General features: G+C 38.9%; 2 protein-coding genes across 3 annotated transcripts; one reads left to right on the top strand and one right to left on the bottom strand.

Moving 5' to 3' along the window:
• Window positions 1–564: 564 nt before the first annotated feature.
• Window positions 565–12982, bottom strand: uspl1 (ubiquitin specific peptidase like 1). 2 transcript variants are annotated; one of them, XM_030153590.1, is made up of 9 exons: window positions 12820–12982; window positions 11524–11680; window positions 10711–10833; window positions 9740–10610; window positions 7633–7743; window positions 6460–6589; window positions 5201–5326; window positions 4559–4719; window positions 565–2899 (listed from the first exon to the last, which is right to left on the bottom strand). In XM_030153590.1, exons 2-9 carry the CDS (start codon window positions 11647–11649, stop codon window positions 1062–1064), a joined length of 3486 nt encoding a protein of 1161 aa, XP_030009450.1. In that variant the 5' UTR covers window positions 11650–11680; window positions 12820–12982; the 3' UTR covers window positions 565–1061. The 2 variants fall into 2 exon arrangements, with proteins under 2 accessions (XP_030009450.1, XP_030009451.1); XM_030153591.1 differs by lacking the exon at window positions 12820–12982 and adding an exon at window positions 12329–12779.
• Window positions 12983–16509: 3527 nt separating this feature from the next.
• hmgb1a (high mobility group box 1a) lies at window positions 16510–20401 on the top strand. Its single transcript, XM_030153592.1, has 5 exons — window positions 16510–16626; window positions 18998–19158; window positions 19347–19492; window positions 19616–19790; window positions 19916–20401. The coding sequence occupies exons 2-5, from the start codon at window positions 19012–19014 to the stop codon at window positions 20063–20065; spliced, it is 618 nt and encodes a 205-aa protein (XP_030009452.1). The 5' UTR covers window positions 16510–16626; window positions 18998–19011; the 3' UTR covers window positions 20066–20401.
• Window positions 20402–21649: the final 1248 nt, after the last annotated feature.

Below are 21649 nucleotides of genomic sequence, written 5' to 3' on the forward strand. Positions count from 1 at the left end.
ACAACACGTTTGACGTCACACTGATCTGCTTTGTAACAGCTCACCTGTTCTGTTATTTCTCTAGGTGTCACCGTCTTTTCATGTGCCAGTAGTAAAAGAATTGGCTCCTTATGACAATCAAATTCGTCCAAGCATAAAACCATAAGTCTATAAAAATGCAACTTTTCTACACATTTAACCTCATTATCCTGTTTTGCTTTACAAAGTCAACACAGTAAAGAAATGGTGGGTAAATATGTTCATGCATCTGCAGTTTCAACACAGTTTTCAGTGTTAGTTTCAATGCCACTTGCATGGACAGGTACCTTAATTATCAGAGCTCCTTTTATACATCTGTCTGAATGTATTTTAAATAATACAGATATTCAACCTTTGGACTACATAAGACATACATTGTTCAGAGCCCAGCAGGTTTTCCATGTATTTCACATTTTGAGTATTTCATTTATGTGTAGGGTATGACAATGTTGCTAATCAATGCATTAACTTTGGGTATTACTTATATGGAAAATATGCAAAACTGTGACTCAAACTCAATAACTTCAATCACATAATTCAAAGAACTTTAATATCAAAAATGAAAATTTATTTTATGCATTGAGGTAATCTTAAATTACATCACTTAAAACATATTGTACAACTAGTCAAGATTTTATTATATCACATGAAGAAATGGTGACTTGATCATTACATCTCTTAACAGAGACAATTTAATTGCTATAAAAAATAATAAACTAAGCCAAGTCTTGTGTGTGTAAACATAATGGTTTCATACAACCAAAGTACATACAGTAGATAACCTACAAAGTGCAAAAACACAAAAACCCTTCAGGTTTGCCACACCTTCAATGCTGATGATTCAACAAAAACATGCAAGCATAATCTCCTACCAATCTGGATCACCCATGAACATAGACCAGCCACTTTCACCTTTTATCAAAGTGAAGCAGGATGCTTATCTTGAGAGAGAAGGTGTAGACTAATTGTAGTCATTTTGCATATTTTTTTCATTAGTAAGGACGTGGTAAATGTTATCTATGCTTATAGCTTGCAGATAACATCTATCCAACAGCTTCAAAGAAAATGTCGAGGGCACTAAGTGCTTCCGTCTCCATCTCGGTTGGATGCTCAGCCTCAGCCTGACAGATGAACTCATCCAGGAAGTTTTCTGTAGTGGTGGGGATGGTTCCTTTCACTCCAGTGTTTGTCAGTGATGCTCCACTCAAAGCCGCAACCCTGGAGTCCAAGTGGTCGGCGCCGTCCTGCCCGTTGGCGAACATCTCTAGGAAACCCGTGCTGTCTGGTGAAAGGTTACTGGCTGTTGTTGCTGGCGAGAGCAGGTCTGAGAATAAATCCTCACAGGTGGAGCCGTCATAGGTGCTGGAGGTAACGGTGCTGGGTGAGCCCAGGTGGGTGCTGTCTGGTTTGAGGCTCCCATCTGCCTGGTGACACAATAGTTGGTTCAACTTGGCGAGCTTCTTCTTCTTCGATTTCAGTTTCTTTATTAGCTTGTACCTGAGCGCTTCTGTATCGCTGAGACCTGGAGGAATCTTGGACGAAAGGCTCTTGTGTTTCTTTAAGGACGATGTTTTAGGGAGCCCCTTTGCTACAGAAGTAAAAAGTGACGTACCAGACGCCGCATGAGGAGCAACAGAATGAAGTGGTTTTGTTTTGACACTGAGCGGTGCAGGAGATGGAAGTGGTCTTGGTGTGTTCAGGTTCTTTGAGCCAAATGCACCATACATCTCTGCAGCTTTCAGAGGCACACCTCCACTGTCTTCTGTCCTGAGCTGTGGTTTAGGCCAGAGCCCAGCGGGGGGCTGCTGTCTTCTTACTAGGTTGGGGGTAGAGTGAGTAAAAGGAGTGGGCTTTACCTGTGTGAATGTCGAAGGTGTGTGGGTGGGGGTGACTTTAGCTTTGGAATTGTGAATATGGTTGAGGGGGTGTTTGCTGAGAAGGTAGGACCAGCGGGCATTCTGATCCAGCGCTGTGGAAACCTGCTGAGTGGGGGGCGGTGCTGAGGTGTGGGTAGAAGACACAGGAGAGGCTTGTTGTGTTGTTTCACCAGGTGTGGGGTCATCATTTGGTGCCGTTACATCAACAGGGTCAGTGCTGCTAACTTTAGAGCTCTCCGATGCTGTTTTTGACACGGGGGCCTTTTTCCCTTTTTGCCTGCTGACAGTTTTACTTGTAGCTGCTCGGCCTCTCCCTCTCCCTCCCCCCCTCCCTCTCCCTCGTCCTCTTCCCCTCCTGGATCCAGGCACAAATGTGGGATCGTTGGATGAAGCATCACTAGATCCACTGTCAGACAAATTAGAAGCTGGATCCTCGGGGTTGTGAGACGTTTCATTATCTATAACAGTGGAGGAGCTATCGGGGTCATGGGTGGGGTCTTGGATTTTAGTCGTAGTGTCTGAAAAAGGTAAATCCTGAGTTTGTTGGTTGTCGTTTGAAGGCTGTGTTTCTGAGTCTCCTTTAATTTCCACTAATGTGAGCGTAATAATGTCATTATGAGTGAGTCCTTCGAAGGTATCGAGCAGCGTTGTGGAACCTATTGACGTGTCCATGGCCGCTGTGACCATTGTGTCCATGATGTTGGTGTCGTTACCAGATTCAGACAACGCACAGATAATGTCGGTGTCATCTGGAGAAACGAGAAGGGAGTGATCAGAAGTGCATGTTACCAGTTCATCATTTCTTAAGTCCATGTTTGTTTTACTGAGGTTCTTCTTGTTTTTGGAGGGTGGGTTTTCAGTGAATGTGCTAGAGGGGGAACAGACGCGAGGCTCTTCATCCTCCTCCTCCCAGAACACGATGTGGATCTCCTGAGCAGGAACCTCAAGCCTTTGATGGATCTTACAATGTGGATGTTTCAAATCATCAAATTCCAACCAAGAACCTGCAACAAGGACATTAACGCACACAAAAAAAAGCATTAGATAAATAACAGGTTCGCACATGTTTCAGCACAAATACTTTTACAGATGAGATAAACTGTGTTCAAGACAAATTCATATGCAATTTTAGACCCATTTCTGCTTTCAAACCTGCACTTCCATACATCTGTGCATAACAAACCTTTGGCATCACAGGGTAAAACTGCATAATACACAACACTATGTAGTATGTGGTAGCAGTCTGAGAGGAAACGAGACTCCTCTCAACTCGACTCATTTATGGGAAAGATTTTGTTCCATCACAGCTTTTTATTTATTTATTTATTTTAAGAGTTGTGGGGTTAAATTTGTGATTGGCAGATGTTCTTATTGATTATGGTCAAGATTCTGTTGTCTCTTGTCTGAACTATGACTTCACTTCTCCACAGCAGCGTGAAACAGCATAGTTTCATCTGTCTTCATATTTAGTCTTGTTTTGTAGAGAGAAAAAAAAAACTAGAGGTGCAGAAGGAAGGTGTGTATTTTCAAATACTGGCATCTTTTCATTGAATATTCACCTCTAGCAGCTTAAATTTTAAACTACTGGACTTTAACTAATTATTTCTAGAAGCAGCAGTCAATACATCAGCCCACACACCACACTGCACCACACTGATTGGGTGTCCTCTGAAAAATTCTCACAAGACTGCACAGTTTGTATTAGCTGCTACTGGTTCCACGTTGATTTCTTTTTAGTGTTTTCTAACAGTGTGGCTCAACTATATTTTTCTTCTTGAAAACACATTAAAAGCATTACTGAACTTACAACTTTATAAAATTAAATTAACCTCAAAATCCCATCAAGAAAAAAAAATTGAAAGTATTTAACATACGACAAAAATGTAAAAAAAAAAAAATCAAATTGAATTTCAATTTTTTTTCTTTTTACCTAGAACATGTAGGTAACCTGGGACTGACTGACATCTGATGGAAAAAAAGACCTGTTCTTTATTTATCATGAGTGTTATAGTAGGCGTGCTGATATAAAGGGATCTGGCAGAAAACGTAGTAGTGCAGAGGAAAACAAGTCGCAAGGGACTGCACTGCCCAATTAATTATGTGCAATTACTGTAATACAGTTTTTAAAGATCCACTTATGAATAGATCATGACCAGCCTTTACTATCAAATAAAATTATTTGACAATAAAACAACTTCATTTAACCAGGAACAAAAAAGACTCATACAGGAGCTTCTTTCCTAAGACAGCTGCACAACATAAAATTCAGCAAAATTATGCAACATAATGCACAATAGCAAGATTACAAATGTGGAGGATTACCACATTTACTAGGTTTGATCAAATCTTAGCTCCAAGTAACAGACAGAGCCTATAAGAATGAAAATGAAACAAAGCCGGAACAGCTGGAATAAGGTTAACATTACAGACAATGTCCAGCAGAATGTGCTGTTGGCAAACAACAGGCAGAGGAAAAGACCTCCAGTGACTCAACATTAACTATAGTGTTCGGTTTCACACAAAGTGCGAAAAAAGATCAATGTATAAATGGCTCCTCTGAGTTAATAAATGGACCCACAGCTTTAACAGAGATACTGTCTGCATGTGTTCTAAAGAAGAAAGAAGGTAATCCTTATATAATAAATGCATTCTCCAAAGCTTACCATCAGATTTGGAAATCCAGGTGACAAAGTGCTTCAGGTCATTGTTGTATTGAATGACGGTCGTGATGGAGTAGCGTTTCCCCTTGAAGCTGAAGGTGTAGATTCTGACATCAGTGTCGGGAAGACCCTCAACAAAGTGCAGTGCAAACACTGGAGGAACTCTGAGTAACACACAAAGCAAAGACAGATGTAGGACAAGCAGAACTAAATCCATATAAAATATAAATGACGTAAAAAATTACATCTCCATGCAAAATACTTCTTAGTAAATCGACAAAATGTGATTCCTTAATATAGATTCAGTGTAATGGTAAAAGTGTGTATGAACTGCAGTTAGTGAAGAGTCATGACTGTGCTGTATGCTTTAGTAAACCTAACAGTTGAGTTACATCCATAATCTGAACTGTGAAAGAGGCCACTTTTCATCAAAACAATAAAAGGGCCATAGTTGAGTGGTTAAGTTTACCAACAATGAACTACAAGGTCTCCAGTTCAAGCCACAGTGACATCATTTGAATTTCTCTCTTTCACCCATTTTTGTGTTTCCACTGTACTCTACATGAATGGCACAAAATACCACTAAAAAACCCTGAAAAAAACAAAAATATTAGTTTACATCCATCTGCACAGACACAACCTTACCTCTCCAGCATCATGGTCCTTCTCTGATTGTTCCTGTGGCACCTGTTGCAGGGGCCCAGGTGAGCTGCTCGAAGCGGGTGCCAATCAGCCATGATATTGGTGAAAGTGGGAAGAGTTTTTGTAACCCTGGAAAATACAGTGGGGCATATGTTTAGGGTGTACTGCTTTCAGAAACAAAAACACAAGCAGTTTGAAGATGCATGTAATCATAAAGCAGCAGAATATGTTCAGCATTTTCTATTATGACAAATGTTTTTGAAATGAGTTTAGTTAAGTTTCAATATATTAATGAATAGTACCCTAATATTACATACTTAGTGTAATATTTTAACTACCTTGGTCTTACTTAATTGCCAAATATTCATCATGTACTACATTGTTTTTCATTTTCAGTGTCAAAATAAACTACAGATTGAGGATCCTCTGTCAACTGCTACAGTGACCAAAGGATTTCATTACTTTACAAATTGAGGAACGCACTATCTTTGCACATCAAGCAAGCCGACTCAATTTCTGTTTTAAAAGCTTTCTTAAAACATATTTTTTCTCTTTGACTTTTATTATTTTAATATAGAATTACTTTTATTGTTTTTATTTTTTCTTTTATGAATTTTATTTACTTGTTTTTATTTCAGTGTACAGCACTTTGGCCAACTGTGTTGTTTTTAAAGTGTTTTGTAAATAAAGTTGACTTGACTTTGCCTAAAACTGCCCTTCTCAAACTTAGGGTCAGGAATCAAAATAAATTAGAGCTGTTTCATTATTGAGTAAATCTCAAGACCGTAATCCGACATGTGAATTTATTGTCCAATTTCTGAATATAAAAACAATGACGTTAAAGCAATGTGAAATGTAGACGAGAAGTCTGATTAGTAAAAGGTGTAAAACGACAAAAATGAAGTGAGAATATGAAGAAATGGATGTAAAAGATGCAGCATGACAAAATTAATGTAAATGATATAAAAGATAGTCAAAAAGTGGGAATAAACAACACAAAATTAAATTTTCAACAATAGTTTTGAGAGTCCGAAAAATGTACACATCTGGGTACTTCATATATATTTTTGTACATTTTAGTCACCAGGAGAAAAAGTTAATTTTTTGGTCCTGAGCTGTAAAAGAAATTTAGGAAACACGGGCCTAATATGCAACATTCTAATATTTCAGTGTTCTGTCACACTTTTCCTTGAACCTTTAAAAGCTGGTTTCAAACACATTAGACAAACCGCTTTAGTGAATCAAGTAAAATGAGAACTTACTTTTCCCTGGTGGCAGTTTTGCATTCAGTGCAGTGGAAGTCCCAGTGGAAGGTCGACTGGAAGAGCGGCTCCACCCAACAATCCTTCTTTAACAAAAGCGGCAGGGCAAACACCGGCATTTCTTTCTGACCTGGAAAATGTACACATGTAGGAGTTAGAGCGTCATATCTGGCTGTATCCTCTGCACCACTGTCAATTTTAATCATCAAATTATTAGTGTATGTTTGAGATCTCAATGATGGCACATTCACTTCATGAAAAACTTCACTTTGTCTTTCACTATCAGTGAATTTCCTGTTTTCTGGAATAAGACCCTACTGGGCATGTTTCCCCACTTACAAGAAAGATTCTGTTGCATGGTTCTAATGCCCTAAAGCTTTCATTAAAAAAAAAGAAAGAAAAAAAATCACATGATATGTTGAAATTTCAGTTAACCTCATGCTTTGGATCCTAAACATGATTTGTTAAGCTCCATGGTGCACAAATACACACACATTTTTACATTAAAGTAGAAATTACACATAAAAGAAGTTCAAATAAAACATTTTTAATGGGACATGTATTTTTGTCACTGTAACCCATGCCTCTGGACTATAAAATCTAATATTCATGAACAAGAGGCAGTGGAGGCCTTGTGTTGTTGAGTTTGAATTCAGACATTGCTCCCTACAAAATCTGCATTTTGTTGCAGGTTTTCTATCGGTGCAAATGGCTTTAGAAATCTACAAAAAGCAAACATCTTATTTCTTTTTAATTATTGTCTCTGTTACAGTCTGTTCTGGTCCTGCTGCTTCATGCTTAATAACTTCTTGTGCTCAAAATGAAGAACATACTCATGGAAACGACTCCACACTGGTAACATTAACTGATTGGTTACAAACTGGTATGTAAGCATACTGCCCATACAGAGTTTAGATAAAGGGAAATGAAAGGAAGAAGTAGTGCTGCTCAACAACTCAATCTCATTCCTCATCTCAAAACTCTTGGCAAACTTGGTCAGCTGCATTTTAAACATGTTCACACAGAAAACCAACCGCCAATTCAATGCATACAAAATTTTTAACATTTAACATTTTTAACTCCACAACTGCCACCACTGGCACTAAAAAAGTCTAACTTTAGCTTTATTTTTGCATAAATGTTGCAGAGTGTGTTTTCTGTGTCGAAACTCACCCGGTTTGCAATGAAGCTTGGGCTGCAAATGATTGAAAACTGACATCCTGATGCTCTGAAGGTCTGTATTGGCTTTCTGCAACACTCCATGTGGCACCGTCACAAAATCATCTACACAAAGAGGGTTCACATGAGTCAAATGCACATGAAAACATCAAAACAGCTGACATTTCTGAGCAGGAATGACTACAATTACAAGTCAATGAAGCAAAAGACACATCCTAGTGGGATCTGCAGATTTAACATTAAATTGCTGTTTTACTATTTCACTAAATAACAGGAACTGAAACACTGCACAAATATTTCGATCCTAAATTCATCTGCTGATTATTCTCTGAAACAAAAGATCATTTAGGCTACTTTATTAAAGATTATAAAACTGATGTTCTGTATCCCAAAGTGCTGTTTTCTTTGCTTTTTCACCATCACCTACGAAATTTGATTGACACATGCAACACTAGATATTAGGTAAATCAGCACATGTGAAAAACAAGTGTTTGTTCATTTTTGCTTAAAATTTTACTGAAATGCAGGATTTGTGGCACTACTAAATGAGTCTGTAAGACTGGATGCTAGTTGAGGTAAATCTGAAAAGCAGTCAAGCAATTGATTCATCGTTTGAAATGAAATAACTAGACAACTACACAGTGATTCATTTGATGACTTGAACTTTCAGTGTAATGTTACAGTCAATACCAGGGGTGAAATGGTGCACTCACTTGTACCAAACCATTTTGCTTCAGGGCCTTTGATACAATACGGAGGTGTACCAAATGAATACATGTAGCCTATGTGAGGAACGCAAATACTCAGGAAGCAGGATGGACACAAGCAGAACCCATGTGTAACGTTTCCTCTATATACATTCAGCAGTGGTGAATTCTCAGCACCGCTGCAAAACAACCCTCAAAACATGACAACAGAGAGTATAACAGAGGCACAGAAGCCGGTGGGATGATTGAAGCATGTTAAATTTCACTTTCAGTTTTCGGTATGTTGCAGCTTTGTGGCGCAAAAGAGTCCACAGGTTCTTTTATAGCAAAAAGGTTTCTATTTTTTTTAACTTAAGTTGGCAAAATCAAGTGAACCTGCTCCTCTTCTCCTTCACCGTGCCTCTGCTGCAGTATTACTGTAAGGTCACGTTCACAACACATCAGGGAATACTGAAGCATTCAAAAACACTCAGTAAATTACAGAATTTGCCAATGGGCATTGAGTATTCAAAACTACAAAAATACATAATATGTGGGGTGCCTTTTAATGCACAAATGACTGAATAATATTTTGTAGAAATGTTCTGTGTCCCACAGGTAGTTACAGAGTGCACCCCCCTATACCCCCCCATTCACTGGTCTTCTTCCCTGTACTGAAAATGCATCGAACCAAAGATCCCTGTACCAAAAACATGCTGAACCGAAATTTTTCTGTACCATTACACCCCTAGTCAATACTCTGCTAACCTGCTTTCAGTAAATTCATAATATTGCAAGTTGTAGCTCCTCCAATGCCACTACTGGGCACTTTTCAATATTATATCTGAGACTAACCTCAGTATCTTAGACTGAAAAGATGGTTAAATGACATTAGAAATAAAAGCTGCAACAATTGATCAATAAATATTGAGTATTAAAATAATAAATCAGCAGATCCATTTGATTATCTTAAATCAGAATTTTTTCCATTTCTTTCGTCTAATCAGAGTAAACTGAAAAAGTTTAAGTAGAGAATTAGAAAAAAAACACTATCTGACGACTCCATCTTGATAAATATTTTTCACACGTCTGATATATGGGCCAAATCATTAATAGAAGAAGAAATCAAAACAGGTCAATCAACAATAAAAAATAATTGTGAATTTCAGTCCTGTAGGACGCCTTTACGAAACTGGATAGACATTTTCTAATCAATGGGAATGATTGGCAACAACCAGTAGATTCAGAGATACTGAAATTGTGTTGTTTCAAAGGCATGAAATACAGATGCAAAGATGGAAGGAAAAAAAGACACAAATGATATATTAAATATTATGGAAAAAAAGAAAATTGTATGTTGTTGGACTACACTTCTGTAATATTTTCAACATTATTAATGATGATATGGAATGTACCTGTGCCAGTTTGTTGATGTTGTTGGATGGCTGCACAGGCTTCATCATATCCTGTTATTAGTCGCCACACAGGCGACTGCTGAGGCTCATCTTTAGGCATCACCTTCCTCAAACTCTTCAAGTTCACCAAAGCAACAAGTACAGAGTCCAGCCAGCACAGGTTGTCACGATTCCTCCAGAAAAGCCGACTGGAAACAGATGCAAGCTCCTCAGAGTCCTTTACTGGGGTTTCTGACTTAATATCTTCCACGTCCTTACATGCAGAGACGTCCGCAGTCTTCATGATTGGTTCCGTTCGTTTTCTCAGCTCATTGTGTCCAGAGAATGATGTAGTCATTTCATTTGCATAATCGTCCCCATTTTGGAAAGTGGTCTGGCTCAAGTGCAGGCCGCAGGGTCTGTTGGTCATCTCAACAAGACCCTTGGCCTTCTCACATTCATCTTGTCCCTTTGTTATAGGCGACAGCACCAGCTCGTCCTCTTCAGTGGTCGACAAGGCTTCTGATGAGCCCAGCATGTGACCAGCTGTGGCCAAGCATGTAGGCAGTATAAGACCATCTGTACAAGCAGAACTCTCTGATTCCTTCCCCTGAAAAGTATCCTCTCGTGGCGATTCCCACTGTTTTGACCCAGCAACTGGGAAATCCAAATCTCCACTGTATTCATTTTCATCATCTGTCTTTGCTGCTGCATGTTGGCTATTATGACCATCTACAAGGACATGATCTGAGTGCTCATTTGATCGCACACGTTTGAGTGACGGTTCTTGCCCTTCCGGGGAAATTTTTCTTTTGTTCCCAGTAGTGGGCTCCACGGCATCCAAACTGGCCAAAACATCCTCCAAGGGCTGGCTGACCAAAGGGAAGAGGCACTGAGTGTGGGATGAGAGATAGGGAAAGGTTAACAAGGCAGCCACAAAAACGACACGTGATAAATGGCTTTGTCGCTGTGTGTGCATGTGGCAGCTGTACCTGTGGGTTTGTGCAGAGGGTGATTGACTCCTGGAGGTTAATGCAGTAAGAGCGCAGAAAATAGGTCAAGCCTTTTACTGTACACCATGGACAATGCTCCAGTGAAGCAACTCTCTCCTGAACCTTTGTTTAAAAAAAAAAAAAAAGACATTAAGAATATTGAGTGCAATGTTAAGTGGACAGGCATTTAAGTAGACAAAATGCTTTGCTAGTTTCACTTTAAAACCAAAATTATGAAACATTCAAACCCACAGGTTTTTTTCAACCAACATCACTGTCAAATATCTGCTTCTCATTTCTTTGCAGGTGTAAACATTTATTATGATATCATTCACTCAAATTTTAATGCTTGTCTGCACCTCATTTACAGAGAAAACAAGGCAATTCAGACAGTTTGCACTTAGAGAAGAGTAAAAATAATAGAAAACCCTTAAAGTGTAACCACTTCAATATTTGCTTTGCACTGGCATGCAGATTTCTGTTCACTGGTGTCTCTTAGTGGATTTAATGAGAGTGAATGGTACGTGTCATTATAATATCTGTATCAGTGAGTATATATAAAAGTACAGGGATCACATAAGAAAATGATTTGCTAAATTGTGCAGTTCATCATATAGGTAATATATGATTCTAGACAAATACAGGCTTTAAGCCTCTCAAACCTTTCGCCTTTTACCAAAGATTTCCATTTTTTTTTTTATTTTATTTCCTTTGTTTGATTTAGATTGGTACTGCTCTGTCACAGTATTTTTCAAATACAATTCAGCTTTGCGCAAGTGACAACAGTGAGAGGAAAGCATAAGCTCTACTGACTTTTCCCAAATACCCCGCCAGTGGTGAGGTCAAAGCCCCCAAACCAGTGTCTTCGCCAGTCATTGGCAAACCACTGCTGCTCTTCTGGATCGCAGACGCCCGAGGCCATTCAGTAAATATTACCATGTCACTGCAACCTGGGTCACCACCACAGGAGCTGAGAAGAAAGCATGTCAGAAGTTATAATTTAGAGGTCAACAAATAGTGGATTTTTAAGGCCAGTATAAGAAAAACCTCAAACCCATCTTCAAAGCTATTTTAATCACTGAATCTAGAACTGAACACCAAACTAAGCATAAAAATCTAAGTTTTTAAGTCATTTTCCATCAAAGTCAGAAACTCCACTCACAAAGCACTGTTTGTGATACAGTTATTAGCTTATTGAGTAGTAGACATAATTGTTGTAATTGGAAAATTTTTCCATTATTGTTATCAAACAAAAATCCCAATATTTACTGAATACTCTCTCAGATCTTAGCATCCCTGAAGTCTGCTTACACTGAATTCCTAACTACAGGATAACATAAAAAAAAATACAATCAATATTATTACTATGAACAAAAACGATTTGATGACAAGTGGTTCAAAATGATCAGCTTGCTTACTCAGTATTTCATTCACTCCATCAATCAGTAAAGTCCACATAACTTGACAACAAATATACATACGTCCAATTTCCACTTTATCTTCATCTGGCCTTAAAATTGAGAGCTTGTCAAAATTATATTTCAGCAGGAATCAGAAAACAAATTCAATCAATCAAAACAACAACAAAAACACAGTCAATTAAATCCTAAGTATTCATCTGTGAAACTACAGGAAATAAAACAGCTGTTATTGGCAAAGCATACACGTGTGAGTAGCAGGCCAGTTACCACCCGATCACAGCTAGAACCGGCTTCTCTACAAACACATGTCAAGATTATTTACATTTGTGTATTCAGGACAAATGTGTTATGAATAAAGACTGAATAACGAAGCAAAGTGATAATATTTACTTTAATGGATATCAACACCTCAATTATTAATCTTGTTTATGAAATTAAAGAATTAAATAAGACAAGATATAGCTTACAGTTAGCGCGCATTCCTCGACCCCGTTATTTGGTAACTTTTTTAGAAAGCAAACACAAAAACCATCATGACAAATTCTATGCCATTTGCATGCTTTTAATAGTCTACTAGCTCCTGCACCTGGCGGTTAGCATGCTAGCGTCTATTAGCCTAAACACCGGCGCAATGAGTTCCGTTATTTTCTGTCCGTTTTTTGGTTTTATTACTCAAAATATTACTTACCGAAACAAAATTCATAACACTTTCTTCGTTAAGTTACGCGTGTGCGAAACCTATAGGAATAAACCTCCATTTAGTGCCTGTAAAATGCGTTGTGAGCCCATGTGCACCCTTCTACCCGTTCGTGTGACAAACGTTCTTGTTCCGCTCGCCGGCTGTTGTGCAACGGCCTTTGTCTTCCCCCTTCTGCCGCATAAAGGTTCCGCTGGTTGTTGCCTCCACTTGGTCGTTGAAGTGAACTGCAACAAACTGTGCCTAGGTTATTGTTCATGTCGGATTTGCGTAACACTATCGCACTGCCTATGAAAAGGTATACAGAGGTGACTTCATACAGGAAAAACAAGTTGTATTTAATCAGGTAGATACATTTAAACACTGAATACATTAAAATAATTAACACATAGGAATACTATTTTGGAAAGAGGCATCTAAAACATTACAGGCTAAAATAAATGTTAAAAGCATAAGAATATTACTTTTTCTTACAACTTACATTTCATGAGTTGTTATGGTATTTAATTCACGCACTTACCGCACATTACTAATAACACCAGACACCACAATTTATCATCAAAAATAATATAAAAGGTGTACACCTGCTTTATCTGACAGCAATGAAGACATTATTATTTAGCCACATAATTATTTACATCTTTTTTTAATAAAAGGAGTTTATTACAACTGAATATGTTGCGCTGTTATAAATATACATAAAATCTAAATAATTATGAAATATTACAATTTTATAGATGTACTTTATCTGGTCTTTGGTTTAGTTGTATTTTTTATTTTTTTTGTTTTGTGTTGTTGTTTTTTGTTTTTTGTTTTTTCTAAATAGGCCTTACTAAGTTGTCCAATCCAAAAACAACTGTTCAAGGGTGGAGTTTAGTAGGTGGGGGTGGGATGGGTGATACATATGTCGCTCTACAGCATGTGCTCACACCTCCTTTGTACACCCCCACTCCAAACACACATATCCACAAACGTGCATGCACATGTCTCCCCCTTTTCTTCTTCTTCTTCTTTTTTTTTTTTTTTGTACACCGCTCAATCCCGCCTCCTGCATGTGCCCTCCTCCCTGAAGCCCCTCCTGTATCTGCTGCTCTCCTGTCCTCTATTTTCCTCCTGATGACAAAATGAATTTGCATATTTTTCCCAGGGAGCGCTCATTAGAATGCATAAACTGGCCGTCTCCGAGCCTCATGAGCAGGCTATAGCTTTCTGCTGTGGCATCTCCTGATGCAAAATGAGACAGAGACAGGCAGCATCATAGGCAGACATGTGGCCTGAGTCTGGGTTGTGATTGGCATTTGGAATCAGTTCACCCTTCCCGTTTTTAATTCAAGGATAGGAATAAACTCTGTCAGCCATTTTCCTTTGTTTCTATATTAGCTTAGCATAACATATCTATGTGACACGTATTTCCTCATGAGATGTCATAGAAAAAAATCTGCATTTCTTAAGTGCGTAGGATACACAATGCATTGAATAAATTAGGCTATATTTTGCAAATGAACCACAGACATGCCCTGTTTATGTCTTTATCAAACACTGAAGCAAGTCTTTAAAATTGCATGGTGTAGTGTTCCCTTCAGTTTGGGCCAAAGCAAGTCCTACTGACAATGACCCTGCAGGGTGAAATCATGCTTTTGATATTTAAGTAGGCTGGTATTCTCAAATGACAACCATTTCCCCTGTAGTTCAAATACTAGCCTGATGGTGGCGCTACAGAACTCAGGTCATAATGTCACAGAAATGATTAATTTTTAATGCACAGGAAATTTGAATGATTAATGTACAGTTATTCTATGATTGGTAACTTATAACCTGCAGTTAAAATGTAGTTATACTGTATTAGTATAACACAGCAGGTACAGGTTTGGGGTCTGTAACAGTCATAAGATAATAACAAGACATAGTTTGCAGGAAACAGTTGTAAAAGAAATCAGTACAGAAAATCTCATGTTAGTGGTGGTATCACTAGAGGACAGGTTGCATTAAAATCATAACATGTCTTGCATCAATGTGAGTAGTGTCTTCATGAGAAAGTGCCATTTAGATCTTTTCAAGGGCTGTTATTGTATGATGACAGCTACAAATTTACATAATCAAACAAGATTTTACCACTCTTGGCAGCGCTAAGTTACCGTAATTGATTATATGTACAATAAGAGCACAACAAAATATATTTTGATATAGTGTTGTTGTAGGTGCATTGGAAATGAGTGTATTCATTAGATGTGAGACAGGTAAAAACCTACAATAGATATAATGTGGAAAAAACCTGTGGACAGATTACACATAACTATGAAGATCATATTATATTGTAACATTATAAAATATACCCACACAACTTGCAACTTCATAAACACTGCATTACGGGTCTAATGGGCCTCATCTGATTTTATTAGGACAACAGTGGTTGCATTATAAATGCATGGCTTCCTAATTGCTGTTTTATTTTCCTGGTTAGAGATATTAATTAGAGGCTTTAGTTCTTTAACTGCATGGGGCATAATATCTAGCTACAACATGAAAATCTCACTGTCATAAAGTTTTAATGAATACTTGTTTTATCTCTACAACTCCTGTAATTAGCAATGCTGAATATATTAATGAAAAACTGCATGCCTACTTGCAGTAACCTGTTGTGCTGCATAGTGAAAAATCTCTTCCATGTGATAAATTTTTGTTGCATTTCTTCCATCAGACTTAGAATTGAATTCTGTTACCTTTTGCGAAAACTCAATAGAAGCTCTTTGATCTCCCTTATGCAATGGGGATACAGTCACTTCATAAGCTTTCAATTAACTGCAGTATATGAAGCCTCAATTAAAAAAAAAAAAAAAAAAAAAAAAAACAGGAGAGGAAAATTATTCTGTGTTGGTAAAAATGGTGACATTAGACTTCTGGCAGGCCTACTAGTGTGTTTTATTAAGATTTGATGCCTGATGCCATATATTTATCTTAATAGGGGCTGCAGGGTAATATGTAACTGCCTGTAGCAGTAAATCATTGCATGTTAAAACTGATTATATTTAACAGATTGTTGAAAAGGAACTGAAAACACAGTGCGGTATAATTACTGCACTGTCCTCCTCTCATTAATCAGCTGAAAATGAAAATCACGGCACATGCGGTCAGTAAAATGGAGCCTCTGCACTGATTGGCTATTGTGTTTTCAGTGTATCTCTGAGCCAGATCTTCTAAAGTTTCATATCCAGTGCTGATCTGTTCCGTATGGGGGGCAGAGACCGCTTCTTGTGTCTATACCAGGTGAAAACGCGGCGCCCTCCGTACGCGTTTCTCAAAGTGGTAATTTGCAAATAGGCTTATGCATTGAAGCTAATGTAGAACAGAGGTGGTTGGTGAAGAGGGGAACAGCCCGTCCAACACAACCGCAAGACATTTTACAGCTGCCTCGTTCACCAACTACAGGCGCTCCACGTTGCCTCATTCATTTAACTTGCCTACTGTACACTGTGCTCAACGTAGTGAATTCAATACTATGGCAAACACACTACACTACTACCAGCTCCAGCATGCTCCGACGGAAATATTTTTGTATCCACGCGCCTCGGAAAACTTCAGTGACGTTTCACAAAAGCTGACCAATGGGACCTCGTCTTCTATTAGGACAATGAAAAGCCTCTGACCAATCAGAGCGGCGCCAGCCTGGGCTCCGACCAATGGTGCGCGAGCCCCGCCGAGAGTAATGTTAGAGAGCTGAAGAGTGAAGACACTGCGTATCGCCTGTGTTCTCTCACACACAGCCATTGCAGAGCATTGAGATCCAGCCACAGTCCCTAGGTAAGTATATACACCAGAAATTTTTAAGTGTCTGAAATGACGAGAACGACGATAACACTCGAAAATATCTTAGATATGCGTTTGCCACGGTCGAAAGAGGAACATTTTACAGTTTTCCAACAATTTCATCGCGGAGAAGCGTCAAAAACAACAAAAAACAGCCGGTATCGTTCCATTACTCAGCTTGGGAGTGTGGACCAGACGCTCAGTAAAAAGGAAGAAATAAATATTAACTTTGAGCATATTCGACGAAAAACGCAGAAATCGTCAAATGCGAAAAATTTAGTATATTACAGCCGTGTCGTTTTTACAAAATGGAGTCGAATCACACGTTTGTTATCGTGTAAAAATTCAGGAATGTCTCGCGGACGGCACGGTTAGCGACAATGGTAGGAGACGTACCGTTAGCTAGCTATTGGCATTGCAGTGCACTGCGAAGCTGGACGCCTGTCATGTGAAGACTGGGAAGCGTGCGGTTTCGGAAGCAAACGTAAAAAATTGCGAAAACATCAGAAAAAGAAAGACGGTCTCAAAATACATCCAGACGTGTGTTTGTTCGACAAAATTCATTCGGCCAGATGGTGAAAAAATTACCCCAGGATCTGCGCTTTACTGTAATGGCTGACTGTATTCGCATAGGAAACAAGGCAGCGAGGCAAATGGGAAGCCAGTGACAGAGGCGCAGTTCGGTTCAACTTTTTCTAACGGGCTTTTCTCGCCAAACAAACTTGTAACTATAAGATGTGACGACGGCAAAAGAAAATTCAATCTTTCGTGATTCGAACGACACCTTTTTGAGATTTTTCCGACGCTTCGAAAGCCTTTAAATACGGGCTTGAAATGAAGTGGTCGCCGCGGTCGCTCTGCCCTCTATTGCATGCAGTGCAATGGCTGTGCGTTGACACAAAGAGAAGGAGCCATATTCTCCATGTTAGTGGATGAAGACGAGCGGCCATTAGGAGCTCATAGAAACCAAGTCAGTAGCACAGCCCGCTCATAGACACAGTACAGACCCAATGTATTACTATACAAGGCGGCTAGTGCAATAGGAATCAATCGGGGAAATATTTTGTCAAGATCGCCGGCTTTCTAGACATATTTGTCGTGTTGCAAAGCGAACTGGGGGGCGGGAGGAGACATTTGAGGGGGACTTTCTTTCATGAAGAAGGCATTCTCACAAAATGGAAGAAGAAATATTGCCGTCGTTGTTGACCTCCTTTTCCTCAACGAGAGCCTATGCGCCATTACTACTTCGGTCGACGCAGACTACTTGGGAGTTACAGTAGCATTTAATAGGAAAATATACACGGAAAAATAGCAATTTTTTACAATTTACGCAAATACGACGGAAATGTTTGCACAATGCCAGAAAGGGTATATTAACAGCTTATGAGTGTTTAATCACGTCGGATTGTCATTTTAACTGACATTTTTCAATAAATACTTGTTTATGTGTAATTTGTGTCTTTTTGTGTCAAAGTTATTCGTGTATGGAAAACATGCACATAAATGAAATGGGAGGTTTTCACAAGGCCATATGTTATTGCAGATGAGGTTTGAGGAGATTTTTGTTGCAATGAGGGAAAAAAAAGTCCAATGTTACAGTCCCGCACAGGGTAAAGGTATATGTTATGGGCTTGAACTTAGAGAACTTTTGCAACGCACCCGAAAACCGTAAAAGGCAGATGTATTTATAGGCGCAGGTGGGATTTTTAGTTGTTTTTTTTTTTTTTTTTAACTAAATTCAGGTCTGTATGTTTTTAAGTCGTTTTTTTAACCACCTTAGTGGGAATTGACCACGGACCCATACGTTTTATGTAAAGGCCACGGCACACATTGCATCAATAAATAAAGTCATTTTCATCGCATCAGCTCCGTCCGTGCGGGTTTATTTTTGCGGGGTGCGTTAATCGTTCTTAACTTGGTGCCTTTTGACAGCAAAAGAGGGCGGGTCACTTCGGGAGCACCATCACTGGAGTCAATGGAGAGAAATAAACCAGGAGCCCACTTTAGAGTAAAACAGCCATGGCAGCCAGTTCAGTAGAGTAAAGGCACACAAAAGTACAATCACACAGGATTAACAATTACAATACCTTTTTTTTTTTTTTTTTTTGCATCCCAACCCAATATGTTTTCTATTTCCAACCTCCCAAAATGGTAAGAATAAAAGTAACATTGTAATATTGAACATTATAAGTAAATTTTAGCCCACTTTAGAGTAAAACAGCCATGAGAGTCAGTGAAGAAAAGGCAGAAAAAGTAAAATCACACAGGATCAACAATTACAGTCACATTGTTTTACATTCCATCTCAACTTGTCAAAATGATAAGAAAAAAACTAAACATCAGATTTTTTTTTTCTTTTTTTAAGATCCTGCTGTCAAGATGGGGAAAGAGGTGGGTAAGCCGAGGGGGAAGATGTCTTCCTATGCCTACTTTGTCCAGACCTGTCGGGAGGAGCACAAGAAGAAGCACCCTGATGCTTCGGTGAACTTTGCCGAGTTCTCCAAGAAGTGTTCTGAGCGATGGAAGGTAGGAAAACACAGGAACCTAATCCACTACCCCTCAACTTTTAGGTTTAGGGACCAGAAAACTAGATTCAGATGTATGAGAATTCAAATTATGTTGCAGTTAAACTCATATGTACATAGTACAAAAAGTAAGAAATAGACCCTCCCTCACACTATGTACTAATGACAATGTCACCCCTCTGTTTTTAGACAATGTCTTCCAAGGAGAAGAGCAAATTTGAGGATCTAGCCAAACAGGACAAGGTTCGATATGAGAGGGAGATGTTGAACTATGTTCCTGCCAGGGGAGCAAAAAAGAAGAAGTACAAGGACCCTAATGCCCCCAAGAGACCCCCGTGAGTATTACAAGTCAACAGTTGAATGGTTCTATAGGCTCTTAGAACAGAAGACACATCTGAGCAGCAGGATTTCTGACTGTATATGTAACAAACTCATTCTTTCTCACACTTTGCTTCCAGATCTGCCTTCTTCATCTTCTGCTCAGAGTTTCGCCCTAAGGTCAAAGGTGAGAACCCAGGCTTGACTATTGGAGATGTTGCTAAGAAGCTGGGTGAGATGTGGAACAGCACCGCTGCAGAGGACAAGCAGCCCTATGAGAAGAAGGCCTCCAAACTGAAGGAGAAGTATGAGAAGGTACAGAAACACAAGTTCCTTTAATGAAGCTCAACTGCAGATGGTCCTCTGAATAGTAATTGGTTCTTGTTTTCATTTTATTTTGCTGAACATTAGTTTAATATATCTTTTGCCTCTCTTCACAGGACATCGCAGCATACCGTGCTAAGGGCAAGGCAGGTGGTGGCGCACCAGCCAAAGCCCCGGCCAAGGTAGAGAAGAAGGACGACGATGATGATGAGGATGAAGATGATGAGGAGGAGGATGAAGACGATGATGAGGATGATGATGAGTAGATGATGGCGAGTGGCATATAGTGGTCATTTGTTTGTTTATAAAGCATTTAACCCCCTTGTACACTTCACTTATGAAAGGAAACACATTAGTATCCAGGGGGTAAAAAAAAAAATCCACAAAAAAGGCTGTGTATATCAGTTGTTTTTATGCTGTACAGTTTTTTTTTCTCCTTTTTGTATATTTAACACTACACAAGTATCGTGTCTGTATCTTTCTGCCAGTCTTATTTTTCCAGTGGTAGATCCTAGACCACTATCCCACCTGGTACAGTGTAAAGGGGTGGGCTTACAGTATTTACCCTAGCTAGAGGTGCACAGCACATAAAAAAAAAAAAATGTTTTAGATCTGAGTGTTCCTTCTTTTTTCTTTTTCCTGTGTGTTTTTATTTTAAATTACATGTTATCAAAATTGACGTATCACCATTGTTTTACTGATCTTTATGTACCACTGTAATAGCAAAAATAAGAAAAAAAGGCTTGTTTATTGTTGAAATTTAAATTGCTTCTGATGTCAATAAACATTTTTTTTAATAAGTGGGTTTTTTATTGTGTGAAAGTTTTGGTCATGTTTTTCCAGGTTTAGTGTGGCAATGGCTAAGTTGTTTTAGAAATCAAATTGATTAAAAACTAATTTTGGTCTACAACTGGTGAAACAAAAACAAGAACTAAAATCTTTTTTTGCCTGAAGCTTTAATATTATGCAAAAAAAAAATTATGACAAAACAATATACTAAATGACAGTATAATAGTCTACCCTGTTATTGGGAGTAAATGGCTATAACATCTTTGTTTTGTAAATATTTAACACCTTAATTTTTTTGTATTTTGTTGAAGTGACACTTGTATTTCCATTCAATGAAATAAAACTGAGCTGACATTACAGTGCCCGAGGACAAATGGTGAACATCTAACGAACCAAGCAGCCCTGATAAGCCCTTCCTATGAAGAATGAATCATCACCACTTCAGTTTATGCATCGTGTGTGTGTTAACCTACTGTGGTTGTATGCAAACAAGCTGTGTGTTAGAGCTCCTTACTCTGGTGAAGGTACAATGAAGTTGCGTTATCGTCTGCTCTGCATGCCAACATGCATCACTGACTCTAACTGTTTTATTTAGATGCAGCTGCTTCATCTCTCACGTACTCTCTAGGTCCCATCAAGGGAAAAAAAGACCATTTATATAAGAAGGATTATGTGCTTTGGAAACCCAGTGACATAAGAATATGGCTGGTGCGTACAAACCCAGGGACACATACTGTACATGGTGTGTAGAGTGTTTCCCATGGGGCTGATCTGGTACAGATGGGGGGTGGGGGGTCACCACCTTACAATCTGAACAGGAACAAGGTTTCACAGAAATGATCTGAGCAGCATACTATTTAGAGGGTTGTTGGTGTGAGATGCATGTGTGTTGTGGTGCATGTGTGTGTTGTGGTGCATGTGTGTTGGCAGCAGATCCAGCCTTGGCCTGCTGAATGAGCCTTGGTGTGGAAGGAGGCTGGAGGACAGGCAGGCACAGGGCAGCCGCTGACCTCTGCACTGCTCTGATAAAGCCCAGCCACAGCCTGAAGGTGACACAGCCT

This window comes from Sphaeramia orbicularis, chromosome 14 (assembly GCF_902148855.1).
Source record: "Sphaeramia orbicularis chromosome 14, fSphaOr1.1, whole genome shotgun sequence".
Lineage (NCBI taxonomy): Eukaryota > Metazoa > Chordata > Actinopteri > Kurtiformes > Apogonidae > Sphaeramia > Sphaeramia orbicularis.